The sequence below is a fragment of the Aplidium turbinatum genome, chromosome 17, assembly GCF_918807975.1.
Source record: "Aplidium turbinatum chromosome 17, kaAplTurb1.1, whole genome shotgun sequence".
Taxonomy (NCBI): domain Eukaryota; kingdom Metazoa; phylum Chordata; class Ascidiacea; order Aplousobranchia; family Polyclinidae; genus Aplidium; species Aplidium turbinatum.
In genome coordinates, this window is record NC_137488.1 from 8,601,164 (window position 1) to 8,619,743 (window position 18,580).

An 18,580-nucleotide genomic window follows, 5' to 3' on the forward strand; every position below is an offset into this window, starting at 1 on the left:
TTCACCCCATAAGGTACATGGACCAAAGTTGGTCAAAACGAAGTCTTATGTCAGGACATCACAAAAATATCAAATCTAACAATATTTTCGGGTGGAAAGGTGATGTAAGATGCCTTCAAAGTGACTTCCCTTAATGTGACCCCCTCGGAAGGTTTATTCCACCCCATAAGGTACATGGACCAAACTTGGTCAAAATGAAGTCTTATGTCAGGACATCACAAAAATATCAAATCTAACAATATTTTCGGGTGGAAAGGTGGTGTAAGATGACTTCAAAGTGACTTTCCTTAATGTGACCCCCTCGGAAGGTGTATTTCACCCCATAAAGTACATGGACCAAACTTGGTCAAAACGAAGTCTTATGTCAGGACATCACAAAAATATCAAATCTAACAATATTTTCGGGTGGAAAGGTGATGTAAGATGTCATCAAAGTGACCCCCAGAGGGTTTATTTCACCATAGAGTACATGGACCAAACGTGGTCAAAACGAAGTCTTCTAGGGCACCACAAAATATCAAATCTAACAATACTCTCAGTTGGAAAGGTGATAAAAGACCTACCCAAAAGTGAATCTCCTCCTATAGTTTAATTTACTTCATCCCTTTCTCGAACCAACCTTGGTGTAACGAAAGTGCTATGCCAGGACAGTACGAATGGATTAAATTTAAAAATATTTTTATATAGGTTTTGATGAAATACATTCACAAGCTGTCCCATGATGCATGAAATGGAACTATAGCCTACTTTACAAAAAGTTTTTGTATAAATCATATTAAGTCAATCGAAAAAAGGCAACAGGACATGACAATACATGGCTTTGTAACACCAAAAACAGAAAGTACACAAGAAGCATATAGGCTACAGTAGCCAGAAAATTGATCCAAGATCTTGATACCACCACTAAATGTGGACTTAATCGAACAGCTGACTATCCAAATCAAAACGTTTCGAAATGAATCATTTGGAACGTTAATTTAGGCAGTAATGAACATTTTCCAGCTGCTACAATAAATAACCTAATAAACCCAATGCAGTAAATTTTTATTTAATGCCATTTGCTTCATGTCTCCAATCAGTTATTGTAACTGTTCATTCATAAACAGAGATTGTTCGTGTAAATGTAAACGGTCGTTTCTTTATTCTTCATTGTCACTGCTGTCGCTTTCACTTTCTTCATCTTATTCTTCAGATTCATACAATTCTCCTGTTATATACAGAGATAAAGCAAGCTGTCTGCGATGTACCAGCCCCAAGCAATGTGGTTATCCGCACGTCTGACACTGACTGTCTTGTAATTGGCTTAGGTTGCTATGGAACTTTTGATCCTTCATTAAAGATATGGATAGAAGCTGGCTTGCAAAGCAATAACACGCAGCGGTACATCAACATCAACCAGCTGCATAGGCCTACCGCACTTGGAGTGACGATTTGCAAGTGTTTACCTGCATATCATGCCTTTACAGATTCTGATTACACCTCGTCATTTAGCAGGAAAGGGAAAGTGCGGCCGCTGAAATTACTCCAAGGAAACCACGAAGCGCAGGCAGCTTTTAGCCAACTCGGACACGACAAAGCAATTAGTGAAGACACTATCATCGCCATAGAGAACATTGTGTGTAACATGTACAAAAACAAGAAAATTAATTATGTCAACGAAGTCCGTTTACAAATGTTTTTAGACGGCTACAAACCCAAAAAAGAAAATGAAAGGATATCATGCATACCAGAAGCTACTGTAGATAGTAGTACTCTACCACTTTGTTTACGAGTACTTCTCCAGAAGACAAGGCGCACACATCTCATCACAAGATGGTGGTTATCTTCAACTAGAAGTGAACAAGCAGCAACGTTGCTGCTAGAGTATGGCTGGAAAGAAGAAGGAGGTTCTTATAAAGTGGTGTGGTTTGAAGGTAAAGGTATAAAGCATCTTTAGATGTCTCTGCGTGGAATCTGATCTCATCCAGGAAAGTCAAGAAGAAGGTAAACAGCATTGGATGTCGCTTGGGTTACCCTTTATAAATATAAAACTTTCTCCTGGTCTATCAGTCGTTTACTTTCTTACTGTAAACATTAGCCAATAACTGGCTGTAAAGTTTCGTTTTAGGAACCTATAACCAATAGTTTCTGCAATCTTGAGAAAAATGCCTGGGTGCACTAAATAACAAATAAATGTTGAACTTTTTCCAGTTAATAGTAAGTTGCAATGTTGCATTATTCGAAGAAAAATAGACGTCTGTAAAAGATAATAAAATTACTATTGTATGTTACGCATATCTGTAGTGCATAATAGCAATTGTTTCGTACAGTCTTTATTTCTCTGTATATAACAGGAGAATTGTATGAATCTGAAGAATAAGACGAAGAAAGTAAAAGCGACACCAGTGATTGATTGATTGATTGAATCTTTATCCTCGGACTGGGAAAGCTTCTTGCAGAGCTTAATCCTGGCAGTTTCGCATACTTGTAGAGGCTTTGAATCACTGGCGCAGGCCCGGTCACCGAGATTGACAGAGTGAAGTTTCCGATTGTTGAAGGCTTGTTGTCGGGGAATTATTCCATCCATTAGATGCCGCTGAATGGAGAGCAGCCCTTAACGTGCGTTGCTCAAGCGCACACCCCGAGAGTCGAACCAGCGCCGCTATTGATCTTGAAGCTTCTTCGTTCCAGAAGTGACGCGCTAACCAATTGAGTTACCGTTTACATTTACACAAACAATCTCTGTTTATGAATGAACAGTTACAATAACTGATTGGAGACATGAAGCAAATGGCATTAAACAAAAATTTACTACATTGGGTTTATTGGGTTATTTATTGTAGCAGCTGGAAAATGTTCATTACTGCCTAAATTAACGTTCCAAATGATTCATTTCGAAACGTTTTGATTTGGATAGTCAGTTGTTCGATTAAGTCCACATTTAGTGGTGGTATCAAGATCTTGGATCAATTTTCTGGCTACTGTAGCCTATATGCTTCTTACGTACTTTCTGTTTTTGGTGTTACAAAGCCATGTATTGTCATGTCCTGTTGCCTTTTTTCGATTGACTTAATATGATTTATACAAAAACTTTTTGTAAAGTAGGCTATAGTTCCATTTCATGCATCATGGGACAGCTTGTGAATGTATTTCATCAAAACCTATATAAAAATATTTTTAAATTTAATCCATTCGTACTATCCTGGCATAGCACTTTCGTTACACCAAGGTTGGTTCGAGAAAGGGATGAAGTAAATTAAACTATAGGAGGAGATTCACTTTTGGGTAGGTCTTTTATCACCTTTCCAACTGAGAGTATTGTTAGATTTGATATTTTGTGGTGCCCTAGAAGACTTCGTTTTGACCACGTTTGGTCCATGTACTCTATGGTGAAATAAACCCTCTGGGGGTCACTTTGATGACATCTTACATCACCTTTCCACCCGAAAATATTGTTAGATTTGATATTTTTGTGATGTCCTGACATAAGACTTCGTTTTGACCAAGTTTGGTCCATGTACTTTATGGGGTGAAATACACCTTCCGAGGGGGTCACATTAAGGAAAGTCACTTTGAAGTCATCTTACACCACCTTTCCACCCGAAAATATTGTTAGATTTGATATTTTTGTGATGTCCTGACATAAGACTTCATTTTGACCAAGTTTGGTCCATGTACCTTATGGGGTGGAATAAACCTTCCGAGGGGGTCACATTAAGGGAAGTCACTTTGAAGGCATCTTACATCACCTTTCCACCCGAAAATATTGTTAGATTTGATATTTTTGTGATGTCCTGACATAAGACTTCATTTTGACCAAGTTTGGTCCATGTACCTTATGGGGTGGAATAAACCTTCCGAGGGGGTCACATTAAGGGAAGTCACTTTGAAGGCATCTTACATCACCTTTCCACCCGAAAATATTGTTAGATTTGATATTTTTGTGATGTCCTGACATAAGACTTCGTTTTGACCAACTTTGGTCCATGTACCTTATGGGGTGAAATTAACCCCCTGGGGGGTCACTTTGGGGGGAGTCTTACATCACCTTTCCACTCGAAAATATTGTTAGATTTGATATTTTTGTGATGTCCTGACATAGAACTTCGTTTTCACCAAGTTTGGTCCATGTACCTTATGGGGTGAAATTAACCCCCTTTTTGGGCTTTTTAGGGGGCTCTAGGGTCCAGATCCACCCGGTGCGGTCAATCTTCCATACTTTTTGTGAGTGACATGGTTGACCCCAGTAACTTCAAGGGGTCAAACCTTTTGTACCTTATGGGGTGAAATCTTCTGTCGTAGGCTCTCGGTCTAATAGTGAAGTTTCGCATTTGACTGGTTCAAATATGACGTTTTACCTTCGTTCAATGTTTAGGTCATGGGCATTGGCGTGAACTTTGAAGAAGCCTTCCAGAAAGCTTTGAGAATGGTGGACGGCAACTGGAATGGATTCTGCCACGGACTGGAGGAATTATCCGATGACGTACGTTCAGTGGCTTCAAGCTGAATCGAAATTGAATAATTTGTGTGAACAAACGATGGTTTAATTGTTAAATTATTGAAAGCATTCCCAGATAGCAAATCAACCGTTTTTTTACATTGATTCAACGTCTGCAGACGCTTTTAAATCGATGTTTGTTTGTTATTTAGGCGCTGCGCAATCCTACCGACAAGAGGGTGTTTGTTCTTGCGTCTGCACTGCACGCCGGATACAGCATCGACACCTTGTACGACCTTACCAGAATCGACAAGTGGTTCCTCAACAAGTTCAAGAACATAGTGTCCATTTCGAAAGAGCTTGAGAGCAGCGCTATGGCTCACGACACTCGCAAAACGGTCATGCCGATTTCAAAGGAACTGCTACTAGAAGCGAAGCGCTTGGGATTTTCCGACAGGCAGATCGCTCAATGCATCAAAAGGTAATCATGACGTTGGCGAAGTAGATTTCAACTTATCTACTGTAGTATTTTGATTTTGACGATTTAATCTCCTCTTCAATTCTGGTTTCCTCGATTCGTGGGAATCTTGTTACAGGCTGTTGGTGTGGTAGTAATTTCCTTACCCAGTACCCGAATAGGTTGTACCGCCCTTCAATGCGGGTTTCCAAGAAGGCGGGAAACAACAGGCTGGTTGTTTTGCAAAAGCTAAACAATCTAATTTGAAATCAAACAAGCCTTCTTTCAGGTATCATGTAGAAAATAGCGTTGGGCCAGTGGTTTTTATCACTTCTCTAGAGAGATTGTTCTTGTTGAACGAATGCCATACTGTCAAATTCAACAATCCCGCGAAAGCTGCGTTCTCTAACCGTTACAAGTTACTTGCCCCTTGCGGAGAAATTTGAAAGCGAAAACCTCTATCGCTATCAGAAGTTTCGTGGAATATAGTTGCCTGTGTTGCTTAATGCTCACCTTACGATTATGGATCAAGGAAATGGATGTAATGAAATGAAATATAAAATAACGCCGTTTACGTTTAAACACCTTAACACATTAACCTCAACGCAATCAAACGAAAGCACAACTAGCTGTTATTTCCAGTACTGAGCTCTATGTTCGAGAATGGCGAGAAGATCACGGCATTGCGCCCCAGGTTCGCCAAATCGACACTGTCGCGGCCGAGTGGCCAGCTTCCACCAACTACCTCTACTTGACATACGGGAACGGTATCACCAAGGAAAATGACGTCACCTTTCCAGGCAACTGTGTTGTGGTCCTCGGATCCGGGGCCTACAGGATTGGTAGCAGCGTGGAATTTGATTGGTGCGCCGTCCAGTGTGTGAACGAATTGAGAAAGGTAAAGTTTGCATTACGCAGCTCAAGATAAACCGTCGGTGAGCTCAAAAGTTCACTTATGGTGATCACATCTGGGACATTCTAGCCGCTTATGTAACGAACATTCTGCTTCTCTGTTCTGTTTAAAATCAATATTCATTTGTTTCTGTAGGGTTGATGAGGTGCAGTGTTGCTGTTATCTTAAAAGTAAATTATCACGCCTTGTCGTACAATAACGACACTACGCACTTGCACCGCGAGCTAGGAACCAAGGATAGAATGTTGTCAAATTTGAATGAAAAGTACGCTTAACAGATGCATCTATTCTAGAACGTCCCATTACGGTGATGAAAAAATCCCGCGTTTGTGTGAATCTTTGTAAATCGATTCGCAATGCGTTTCTCCCTGAATAGAACGCCTGGCATGCTTCCATAATGTAAAACACTCGTTCTTTTCAGCTCGGCTACAAAACGGTCATGGTCAATTGTAACCCTGAAACCGTCAGCACAGATTACGATCAATGCGAGAGACTCTACTTCGAGGAGCTATCCTTCGAAACTGTCATGGATGTCTGGAAGAAGGAGAAACCTCATGGAGTCATATTGAGCATGGGCGGCCAGTTGCCCAACAACATTGCTATGGCTCTTCATAGGCAGCAGGTAGCTCAACAACAGATGGAATTTCTTTTGTGGATGTGTTCTATCGACGTAACTCGAGTGAGGTTCACAAAGGCAGCATTGTCTAGTAACTGTGTTGTGAGCACCATGCCACTTTTTACTATTGCCTTCAAATTGCACATAGCTAGATACCCCACCAACAAATTAGCATCCGAGTTAGCCACCATACAATATATCCGAACTGAAGCTTTTTCTTTTGTTTTTCAATCAGGTCCACGTGCTAGGAACGTCTCCTGAGAACATCGACAATGCCGAGAACCGCTTCAAGTTCTCAAGAATGCTCACCGGCATCAACATAGAGCAGCCACAGTGGGAAGGAATATCGAGCATTCCGGAGGTCAAGCGCTTCTGCGAAGAGGTAACTTGGTAGCGTCTGCACTCTGCATGTTTATTTCAACAGTGTTGCCAATTGGGTGTCTATAAAAATTTAATATTACGCGAAATTGCATGTGAAAAAAACCTCATACTGGTCAAGTGGTCATTCATCATCCGACTAATTGCGTAACTTATTGATCGTCGCAGGTGAAGTATCCCTGTCTTGTCCGACCGTCCTATGTTCTGAGTGGAGCTGCTATGTCGGTCATTCACTCAGAGAAAGATCTCAGCGAGTACTTGAAGAATGCTTCTCAGGTATGTTTAATTAAATTTATTATATATACAGTATTTCCAAGTCTAGAATTCAACGTTTCTGCGTTAATAGTGTGAAAGTCATATTTTTGCCATTATTCAACGAGTTGTGTATGTGCGATTCTGGCCCTTATTTTGAACGGCTAACTTTTCACGCAGGTCTCAAAAGAACACCCGGTCGTCATCTCTAAATTTATCCTGGAGGCCAAAGAGATTGATGTTGATGCGGTTGCAAGCGATGGAAGAGTGGTTGTCATCGCAATCTCCGAACATATTGAAAACGCCGGTAAAGAGTTTGACTTTTGTAGAAGTTGCCGCGACATGTGCTGTGGTATTTATTTCTGTTCAAAAGTAATCCCAGCTAACTTACCAATCTTTGACTTAAAGTCTACAAGCCTGTTACTAACGCGCAACTTATAGCGCATATTTTCCCAGACAGCGAAATCCGTTATTTTTACATTAATTCAACGTCTGCAAACAATGTAAAAATGACGAATTTTGCTGTCTGGGTCGCTACTGGTGCATCCTTATTGAGATCTTCAACTTTTGATGGCATGTTACCACTTCAACGAAATGTTGAAATAACGTCAAAATCAAAAGTTTGACCAAAAACTTATTTCATAGGGGTGCACTCTGGTGACGCAACCCTTGTCACTCCCCCGCAAGATTTGAACCAACAAACCATCGATAAAATCATAAAGATCGTCTGCGCTGTCGGGCGCAAGCTGGAAGTGAATGGCCCGTTCAACATCCAGCTCATTGCGAAGGTAATTAAACCTTTAAATTCGAAAGTAAAATTGCTACCACAAACTGGGCTCATACGAGAATTACGTAATAATTTGCACGTGCGCTGGAGTTTTGACGTACTTTTTTGATGTGCTTCTTGCCCACAAGGTTTTGTTGTGAATGCGACTACGTATCAAAACATCATCAATTTTAGTTTACAATTGTTTACGACACTGCCACGTTTCTTTATCAACCAGGAAAATGAGCTGAAAGTGATCGAGTGCAACGTCCGAACGTCGCGTTCCTTCCCGTTCGTGTCAAAGACCCTGGACTGCGATCTGGTTGCCATCGCAACGAGGTGCATTATGAGGCAGCCCCTCGACTTGTACAGCTCGATACCCTCGGTGTTCATAGGCTCTCCCCCGGATTTTGGAAAGCCGACAATTTTACTGACGGACCAGCCGTACCGAGTCGGTGTCAAAGTAAGCAGCGTTTCAATTGTGTACATTATGTTCTTATTCAATCTTGGCCCACGTCCAGTTTTGAACAAGTGGTGTGGCTGTTCACCACGGTTGACTTTGCTTTTAGCACTCGTAAGGCTAAATATTTGGCAAATCGTTTCGTTTCGAATTCACAACGAAACGAGGCAGAGTCTTACAGCTAGCGAAACATTTCGAAATGTTCTTGTTTCGAACAGCTCTGCTCTAATATGTAGAGTAGGCTCATCCGGGCTGCGGTATATGAATGATAAGAATGGAACCGAAAACTAAACTGATCGTTTAGTAAACGTGTGGAAAGTTGTGCTGTGTGTATTTTCAATGCTTATGCGATTGTTATTCCAGGTTCCTCAGTTTTCATTTTCACGCTTGGGTGGTGCTGATGTCATGCTTGGGGTGGAGATGGCATCGACAGGTAAGAAGGTTATCTTGACCAAAGCTGATGCTGCTCGACTTTTGCTGTTAAAAATTTCTTGCCAAGTTGCGCATGTAATCACATGATTACACCCCTCAGTAGAATTTATCTTTTTGCGTAAATTGAAAGTAGACAGAAAACGTTGCTTGTTTCAGGCGAGGTTGCCTGCTTTGGCGAAAGTCGATTCGACGCTTACCTCAAAGCATTATTGAGTACTGGCTTCACTATTCCAAATAAAGACATCTTGTTGTCTATTGGTAGCTACAAGGTATGTCTACATTACATATGTTGTGCTTCTGTCCATCTTGCGTAATCTGCTTGGGTAATTTTTTTTTAAACAATTAATTTTACCTTTCAAATACTTGACCCGTTGTGCTGCGTAATGTTTCACTCATCATTTTGTGCAAGCAAGTTAGGCAGTTTTTCAAATGTTTAGATTTGATTTTGTTTTCGCTGTGATACTGTATGATTCTTTAGTATTTCTTTTATAAGCTTGAAAAGGGCGGTATGACTAGCCGAAAACGTTAGCTTACTGCTTGTTGTTATAGTGTTAAAGGTAGTGTTGTTGCTTAGATATGTCTTTTTATGGTTTAAAAAAGTAACCTGTCTACCGAAATTGTACTGCATGTCTAAATGCTATACAAAAACATATCGACAATTATAATTGTTAGCCAAAACGTTTCTTGAATAGCCTAAAGTTGATATCTGCTGTGCTGAAATGCCGAAAAATGCATAAAATTGCCACTTTTCTTCTTATTCAGCACAAATCCGAGTTGCTCCCTTCCGTAAGGACGTTGGAAAGCCTCGGCTATATTTTGCACGGCACCATCGGCACGGCTGACTTCTACACTGAGCATGGGATCAAGGTAAGTCATGTTTGTTGCGTTATGACTTCCTCTGGAAAATGTGTTTCTTTCACGTATCTCCTAATCGTCGTTTGCACTGCTCGTCCATATTCAAGTAAACTGTTTTTTTCTCTTTCAAGAATTGTTTTATTATAAGAGATTTGATCTTGTTGTATGAGGAGGGAATTAGTAATTTTTTTTTACACGAAAATTAAGGTAAACCCTGTGGCTTGGCCTTCGGAGGACTCAGAGAAGATGCTGAAGGCAAAGAGTGGCCAGAAGCCGCCTTCGATCATGGATTACCTTTCAAACAAGTCCATCGGCTTGGTGATCAACCTCCCGATGAGGAGCGGAGGATGCAGCGGGAGTGGAAGCTCGGCCAGACACACATCTATGTCCTCGATCCGTACTAGAGGCCAGAAGTTTCGTCGGCTTGCCATCGACTTGTCGGTTCCGCTCATTACCGACGTGAAATGCGCGAAGCTGTTTGTGCAGGTTTGTTCTGCGGATACTCGTTTGGTGCGGCACGGATTTTTTTCCAAAACAACACTGATTTCTCTCTGCATGATAAAGTAATGGTAGTTTAATTTATATTCATCAATTGACAATAATTCGGTAATTACTTGATTCGTAGTGGTTCTGCTAAGGTAGGGCAGCTTATTTCGTATTTTGTCGCAATCATAGACAAAGCAAGAGTGCAGACCAAAGCCTACAAACGCTACTTGAAAACAGTTCAACTTTTGACCAAGACAAAATTAACCATAACAGATGTTCTTCGGTGTTGCTGTTAATATCCCAGTTAGCAAAAGTGGTTCTTTTTGCATTAATTCAACGTACGTTAAACCGGTGTAAAAAAGTTGAATTTTGCTAGTGGATAAACTTCATTTCATTGCGAATGATGATTTGTGCTTTGAAGAATGGTGTCATTCTCTTATCCAGACTGGTAAATCTATGTACAAATGATAGATTTTGCTGTATGGGAAAGCCATGTGGTGTATAATCATTAATCATACTTTTGGATCATATAAACGGTTATGTAACGTTGAATTTATGCCAGGCTCTTCGCAAGTTGAAACGTCATTCGCCAGTTCTCCATCCTCACCTTGATTGCATAACGTCACAAACGCTTGTCAAATTACCTGGTTGGTTGAAAGCTATTTTGATTTGCATATCTGAGGTTTGATTTAACGACTTTTCAATGTTGAATCGATATCAAATTATTGCCAAGAATGCTTTACTCTTTTAATCAGAACAATAATCGCATGTTAGTAATCATCATGAAATAATAGTTTTGTGCATGGTTGATATCGAGTTTATCTTAGTAAACTTTTTGTCTAATTGAAGCTGGTTTAAACCAGTTTGTGTGCACTGTGCAGGTTTGATTGACGTGCATGTCCACGTACGGGAGCCCGGCGGTGAGCATAAAGAAGATTGGTCGACTTGTACTTCTGCCGCCCTAGCTGGTGGCATCACAACAATATTCGCTATGCCGAATACATCTCCTGCTACAACTGACGAACTGGCATTCATGCATACAATGAAAGTAAGTTATTTCCTTTGAGCAATTGTTTTCAGAAAAGACCTGTTGAGGATCGACGCAAAGTAGCAGTAAGGCTCTTCGTGTTTATGCTGTGAGGTTCTGAATACCAACATCATTCGCTGTGTGGGATTGTGTAAAATTGTCACGAGTTTATTTTCTTGTACAATGCTTTCCGGTGAAGTCTGGTTTACCGCAGTTTTCTTACAAATATCAAATTCAGCCTAACCCAATTGCTATAAAATGCTTAAGGTATAATTAGTAGAGTATTTTAGCAAGGGTTACTTTCTTCCAGCTGGCCCAATCCAAAGCGAAGTGCGATTTTGCTTTGTACGTTGGGGCGGCGCAAGCAAACGCTGCAGGAGTGGCAGAGTTAAGTTCCCAGGCCGCCGGTCTCAAGATGTACCTCAACGACACTTTCACGACTCTGCGAATGGACGACGTTACCTTCTGGATGGAGGTATGGGCTCTTCCCAAACAACACTTTATTTCGTCCAAAGCTATTTATTTTGTTGAACAAGGAAATTGAGAATACATTTACTTGACGTGTTTTTTATATATTCATGCGCATCGCGACTTTAAATAGTCCGTTTACAGAGTTAATGAAGTTGTTATTTTTCTGTTCAGCACTTCCAACATTGGCCGAAAAACGCTCCCCTATGCGTCCATGCTGAACGTCAGACAATGGCCGCCGTTCTTTGGCTTGTTGAAGTCTACTCACGTCCCGTGCATTTCTGCCACGTTGCACGAAGGGAAGAGGTAGGCCAAGGTTCTTTTTCTTCGTAATTTATTCACATAAAAACAACGTTTCTTTCACTTAAAAGTCCTATTTCGTCGTCAGATTGTGTTGATCCGGACAGCGAAGAAGAGAGGTCTCCCTGTGACATGCGAAGTTGCTCCTCATCATCTATTCCTGACTGAAGACGACCTGGACACTATTGGACATGGTCATGGACAGGTCCGACCCATGCTTGCCACAAAGGCCGACCAAGAAGCGCTCTGGGAGCATATGGACATCATCGACTGTTTTGCAACCGATCATGGTGAGAATGGTGCAGGTTTTCATCGTTTAAATCAGAAGCAATGACGTGTACGAATTGTACTCCTGCATAGAAGTCGGCTGCAAAACCGAGTGGTGAGAACTATGGTTCGACGTTCGAAAGGCCGCCAGTTCGACACCGTTCAAGAGCATTTGGCTGTATTTTTGGCAAGACATAGGCATGCCGTCGATTGTGGAGTGTTGCCTCTTCGACTATGGCCCTTTCCTGATTTTTCTCATGAGTATGAACAGACGCTGCTCTAGAGAGAAATGTCTACGCCTTTTCTTAGGGCTATGGCCTGCTGAACTAAACTGGGGAGGAGATACAGTGTTAACTTGGCACTCAAAGCGTTTGTTTTTCAATTTCATGTATTTATGTTTGGTATTGTTGATTGTGACGTTTGTGTTTCAGCTCCACACACAGTGGAAGAGAAGTCAAGCAGCAAACCTCCTCCCGGATTTCCAGGATTGGAAACCATGCTTCCTCTTCTCCTGACTGCTGTTTCTTCAGGAAGACTCACTCTGCAGGTTCACTTTGCTTTTAACTTGCCATATTTTTATTTATTGTTTGAACCAATGTCTTTAATCCATTTTGATTTCTTTGTTCTTCCAGGACATTGTTTCTCGCTTGCACACAAACCCGTGCCGCATCTTTGGGATCCCGGTGCTCTCGGAGCAAGACACTTACATAGAAGTTGACTTGTCCACCTCGTGGACCATCCCTGATGCTCCCAAGTTTTCAAAAGCCAAGTGGACGCCTTTCGCTGGCCGCAAAGTGACCGGCAGCGTAACACGAGTCGTATTGCATGGGGAGGTCGCTTATATTGATGGGAAGGTATTGACGAATTTTTTCGAAGCTTAGACGTTTAATTATCATTTTGTTTAATCTTATCAGCTTTTTCGACAAATTTTATAAAAAAGAACTTACAATATTATCTTTTAGCAGTAGCTTGAGTTTCGCTTTTAGCAGCAAGATCGTTGCTTACTTTACAATGTAGATACTAAGGACCTTGTTTTCGTCATAGCACATAAGTATTAAGTATGGAACTGTGTTCCGAAAGCTACTGCAAACCGCTACTACCACAGCCAACCGCAGTATCAGGCTAAAACAGGTCGCTAGTACCTAAATTGTCAAATTATCTTTTAGGTTTTGGTCGAGGGTGGGTTTGGTCGAGATATCCGTAGCACCCCCGTCAAAGAACCAACATCTGCCACCCTGTCCGTCCCAAGTTTCGCATTTTCCCGTTCTTTATCGAACCCCAGCCCACAAGGTCCCGTCGAAGCTGGTGATGGAAGACTTGGGGTGAGCCCCAAGCCCCGCCGCGTTTCAGGCCCCCCACCTGGCCTCCCGCCTGCTTTTGGTCCACTCAACGAAACCCCTGGCCAAGCGTCCGTACAAGAAAGTGGCACCCCTCAACTGTTATCGGCTGAGCAGCTGGTGAACGGCTCCGTCTCACCACTTCAACTTCTTATAAGCAGTCCGTTTGACTTGACTGGCCAACACGTTCTATCAGCGTCGACGCTGAAGAGGGAGCAGCTATCTCACATCTTCAACGCAGCTCAGATTTTTAAGAACGACATCCAACATGGCCGCTCGCTCGGGAATGTGTTGAAGGTACTTTGCGCATGTTTAATTATCTATCTATGCATGCAACATTGTAGCGATCCATTATTTCATCATATAAATTCCCTTTCTTTAACTAAAATGAACCATTTCAAACCATGCGTAATTTCCTAAAGAATTGTAATTTTCCATTTAATCTGCTTCCGAAGTCAATAAGAAAAAGGGAACTGATGATTATAAAAATGACTTGTTCGCATTTGGCGAGAGCTCAGTTAGACCGGTTCAGCTCTCAGAAAAACATTAAATTGATTGTTTAATTAAAATGTAATAACTCGTGATAATGTTTCACTATCCTGTAATTTCATTATTCTGTACTGTTTAAATTCAAATTGTGTTATAGAACTACAACATTATACGAACACCTTCTGATAACTTAAAATTATAATTCGAATAACAATTGTGTGGAAATTAGTTCATGGAGTCAGATAGCTAAATTAGATAAATAGAACTTTCATCAGGTAGTCAGACAGCCGTAAAATTCAACTCAACTTAAATATAAACTGTCCTTACACTTAAATATAATAATAATAAATGTTACCACAACATCACCGATGCTACGATCTGAAACTCGAATTCTTTAATGTGCAATTAAGGTTTTCATTTAAAATATTCATCGTGACAGTAGTAGGCTATTTTTTTACATCATGTATGTCTGTTTCAACATCTTTGAATTGTTATTAAACGTACGGCAACTACTGTGTATGAATCATGCAAAATTTCACCACCCTGAATTCTTATTTAACCCCCGCATCAATTTATTCAGGGCAAGGTGCTAGCGACTGTGTTCCACGAGGCGAGCACCAGGACCGTGTGTTCCTTCCACTCTGCCATGACCAGGCTTGGAGGCTCCGTGGTCAACGTCAACGAGCAGACGTCATCAGCTCAGAAAGGGGAAACTTTAAGCGGTGCGAGAGTTTGCTTGAGAGTTTAGTCATGAAAACCTACCCCACGCAGTAAATCAGTCTTTTTTGACATTGGTTTGGATTTCAAAAAAGGACTTATTAGTTGATGTAGAACGAGCTATTATAATATGGCCTGTCAGCTAGCCTCATGTGCGCTTTGAAGCCAAAGCAATCGGCGCAGAGCATTTTATAGAGTGGAAAGAGATCGTCCTTATTTCATATTCTGTGAAATCTTCTGTCCCACTCTTCCATGATTTCAATGTGAATTGCCAGATTATTCGAACGCTGGTGTTGAAACATCGGTTAATTAAATCAACAATCATGTTTGTGTGGTGACGAAAGGTTGCATCGGATGATATGGAACGGGCTTCACAATTCCTAAGTTCTATACCAGAAGGAATCGGAAATGTTTCCACCGAGCTTCTTGCTAGCATTTTAACATGGAAAAACTCGCATCCGGCCAACAAATCAGTGCTTTTTTTCACATTGATTCAACGTTTACAGACGTTGAATCAATGTAAATTGTAAACAATACTGATGATTGGATAACGATTCTACCGAGCGTAAGCATTCTATTCAATTTTTTTAGACTCCATACAAGTGATCTCGTCGTATGCTGACGTCATCGTGCTGAGGCACCCAGTCCCCGGTGCCATGGCGCAGGCCGTCCAGCATTGCCAGTGTCCCATCATAAGCGCAGGAGACGGAGAAGGAGAGCATCCGACACAGGCTCTGATGGATGTGTTTACTATACGAGAAGAACTGGGAACAGTTAATGGAATGACTGTAAGTTGCTTGATTTCGTCATTCTCAACAGTTTTGATTGTGGATCGTTTTGATCACACGTTGTCTTTGCAAACACATGTTTTCAAAACAATGTTTGCATCAATCAGTTTTAAAGAACCACTTCCCCGCTGTAGACATTAGATCAAAGGAAAGTCTGCCATATTTGTTCAAATCTAATTCTTTCCACATTTGTACCAGAATTTAGGCTGGCAGTCAATTTATTTATTAGTTTCTGACGAAAGATCTTCTGCCTCTAGCCATGGTCACAGTGATCACGGATCACGGGTTCTTTGTTTTGTGTCACTTTCAGTTACCAGCTTATCACACCAATGAGTGGAGTCTCGATTTCTGGATCGGCAGATGCGGATTCTCAACTCGTTCTAGTCTTTCATAGTAGATAATACTGCTTTGTGCAACTACATAACTACTTGGGTACAGCACCTAAAAGCAATGAGTCTTCTTTCTGCTTAGCACATCTTTTAAAGGAAAGAATTGGAGGCATATTACACTTCGTTGCGTTGTGATTGCCTTGTAAAATGCTGAAAGAAACGCAGCCGCAACGGATTCCGCTATTTTTAAACAAACATATACTGGTGCACGTACAACACACGTTACTCTCTCCATTCGCCGAAACGTGGATGGTCCCTTCATCGTTCTTTACTTTTCTAGATCACGCTCGTCGGCGACTTGAAACACGGAAGGACCGTCCATTCTCTTGCCAGGCTGCTTACTCTGTACAGGGTCAACCTCCGCTACGTGAGCCCGCCAGGCCTTGCCATGCCTAAGGAAGTCGTTGATTACGTGGCTAGCCGCCACATTCCTCAGGTAAAGATTTTTACTTACGTTTCAATTGTCGATGATAGAAACCTACGCTTTTAGTCGTACCCTGACCTGCGCCGGGTGTGCTGTACAAATGGCTTAAGTAACTGGGAAAGCAAGAAAGCCAATGTTTGCATCCACCTTCGAAGCATGTTATTATGGGTCTTCTGAAGACACAGCGACGTACTCTCGGTAGGTATCGAATCTGCGTCGTGCGGGCGCTCTCACCACTCGTCCACCTAGCCAACTGTTTGTTGATGAGGCTGGATAGGTAGTCTTGACTATCTAAGTGCATTAAGTAAGCTAAGTGCTGTACAATCTATCTAGTATCTACTTAGACAACAAAATTCGTAATTTTTACATTGATTTTGAAAAATGACGGATTTTGCTGTCTGGGTACGTTTATTATTTTCCTTCCAGGCTGTTTGCTCTTCCATCGAAGAAGCTCTACGTGACACCGATGTGCTCTACATGACCAGAATACAGAGAGAAAGATTTAAGTCGGCGGAGGAATACGAGGCCATGGTATGAGCGGATGTTACAGTTCGAAACAAAAATAAATAATGTGTTCTGAGGTTTTTTGTGCAGCTACATTTTACCTTATCATATTCGAAAAATCGCTCAAATACCGCCAAAAGACGTAATAGCAACGCTTTTGCATTTGAAAATAGAAGCGGATTTTGTTTACTTTACTCCTTAAACTTCTTTTGCAAATTACTTTTGAACATAGTTCTCTTTTTCCAGGCGATGAGCCAGTTCGTTCTCACTCCTCATCTGATGACTAAGGCGAAGGACAAGATGGTGGTGATGCATCCTCTTCCTAGAATCAAGGAGATCGAGTAAGGCTTTTTGTTCAGATTGCAGCATCACTTCATTTTACTCAAGTTTTAGAAACCAGTTGTTGCTAAACACCTTAGCTACTAAAAGTAATCCATATTTGCATCATTTCAACGTTTAGTGTTGTTGAAATGGTGTAAAATCGGCAACTTTTACTCTGTGAGGCTGCAGTTGGCTGTAATATTGAAAATGTATTTTATTAACATGCAGTTTATGCAGATTGGTTGTTTGAGTAAAACTTTTTTATTTGCAGTGCTACAGTGGACAGCGACCCAAGAGCTGCGTATTTCAGACAAGTGAAGTACGGAATGTACGTTCGTATGGCGCTGCTGTGTGCGGTGTTGGGAACCTCGGCATGACGTGAACGGCGCAACTCTTCAACACCCGAATGACACAAATTCTTTTTACAATCATAAACATTTCTTGTATCATCATCTTCTGTTTTTTAATGTTACACTAACCGTGCCATTTTACACTAACAATCGTTAACGAATCTGGTTGGACCTTGTTATTTTTAGACCAATATTAACCCATCTATACTACTGTAGTTGTAGACCACTTTCGAATTGTTTTGTATGCTGAATTGTAAACACTGCCTATGAAACCATCGTTTCAAACCTTTGCCCGTTCACTGCCGATCTGTCCAATCCTAATACAACTTGTCTTGCAGTTATCAGATGTTTTGCCTCTCGTATCACGCTTCCAATCACTGCCAAATAGGTTATGTTACGCTTTTACTCGGGAACTGTCCTTTGCAGTCATGAAACTTGTAATGTGGTTAATTAGAAGTAAGGCTATTCAAATATCGCTGTGACGTTAATAGGGATCGTCAGAAGCGTCATTGTAGGTAGGTGAAGAACACCGGGGTCTAAGGGTCATGGGAAGTAGATGCAATTTTGTTATGTTATATTTGAACCATCCCTATATGTAACAGGAGTTACCCAGTCCGCATTAGCACATTTTTGCGTTATTTTAACGTCTGCATACGTTAGACAAGCCAACTAGACTAAACGAAGAGAATCGGTAGTTACGCACCTTCAAGAAAATATGTAAGATTGTGTACAGCAGGGATGTCCAACCTTTTATTATAGTGGGCCGCATTGTCATTTGAAATAAATCAATGGGCCGCAGGACCTACAAATTTCAAGAAAAATAGGTGCATAAAGAAACAATTAAAAACCATTATCTTCATCTTTGCAAATAGAAGCAAACAACACACACATAGAAAGAAACAAAAATTTATTTCTACAATACAAAGTCAATGAGATTTTTGACATTGTTTTCCAGCTGAGAGGTTATCAACATTTGCATTAAAGGGCGTTGTCTTGATTCTTAGGATGTTTGCTAAGTGTTTGTCGGTCAGTCTGTTTCTTTCTGCAGTTTTGATGTTTTTTATGGATAAAAATAACTGCCAGAAACACTATGTGCTGCCCCACATAAACAATAATTTTCTGGACAAATTAACTAATTTAATAAATTCACTACATGAATGTAATTCT

At 41.0% G+C, this 18,580-nt stretch overlaps 1 protein-coding gene across 1 annotated transcript in view; it reads left to right on the forward strand.

The window, feature by feature from the left end:
- The window catches only part of LOC145786556 (multifunctional protein CAD-like), a 32,955-nt gene extending 15,201 nt beyond the window's left edge, over positions 1 to 17,754 (forward strand). The window contains exons 18-44 of the mRNA XM_082598232.1: positions 4,355 to 4,462; positions 4,630 to 4,898; positions 5,517 to 5,772; positions 6,209 to 6,409; positions 6,639 to 6,785; positions 6,950 to 7,057; positions 7,214 to 7,340; positions 7,679 to 7,821; positions 8,038 to 8,262; positions 8,623 to 8,692; positions 8,848 to 8,960; positions 9,454 to 9,558; positions 9,754 to 10,032; positions 10,595 to 10,679; positions 10,914 to 11,080; positions 11,370 to 11,534; positions 11,702 to 11,833; positions 11,916 to 12,117; positions 12,526 to 12,641; positions 12,727 to 12,948; positions 13,261 to 13,728; positions 14,501 to 14,642; positions 15,229 to 15,425; positions 16,095 to 16,250; positions 16,665 to 16,769; positions 16,989 to 17,083; positions 17,335 to 17,754. Of these exons, the coding sequence (XP_082454358.1) occupies positions 4,355 to 4,462; positions 4,630 to 4,898; positions 5,517 to 5,772; positions 6,209 to 6,409; positions 6,639 to 6,785; positions 6,950 to 7,057; positions 7,214 to 7,340; positions 7,679 to 7,821; positions 8,038 to 8,262; positions 8,623 to 8,692; positions 8,848 to 8,960; positions 9,454 to 9,558; positions 9,754 to 10,032; positions 10,595 to 10,679; positions 10,914 to 11,080; positions 11,370 to 11,534; positions 11,702 to 11,833; positions 11,916 to 12,117; positions 12,526 to 12,641; positions 12,727 to 12,948; positions 13,261 to 13,728; positions 14,501 to 14,642; positions 15,229 to 15,425; positions 16,095 to 16,250; positions 16,665 to 16,769; positions 16,989 to 17,083; positions 17,335 to 17,440 (4,509 nt within the window). The 3' untranslated portion in view covers positions 17,441 to 17,754. The remainder of the gene's footprint in view (positions 1 to 4,354; positions 4,463 to 4,629; positions 4,899 to 5,516; positions 5,773 to 6,208; positions 6,410 to 6,638; positions 6,786 to 6,949; positions 7,058 to 7,213; positions 7,341 to 7,678; positions 7,822 to 8,037; positions 8,263 to 8,622; positions 8,693 to 8,847; positions 8,961 to 9,453; positions 9,559 to 9,753; positions 10,033 to 10,594; positions 10,680 to 10,913; positions 11,081 to 11,369; positions 11,535 to 11,701; positions 11,834 to 11,915; positions 12,118 to 12,525; positions 12,642 to 12,726; positions 12,949 to 13,260; positions 13,729 to 14,500; positions 14,643 to 15,228; positions 15,426 to 16,094; positions 16,251 to 16,664; positions 16,770 to 16,988; positions 17,084 to 17,334) is intronic.
- Positions 17,755 to 18,580: the final 826 nt, after the last annotated feature.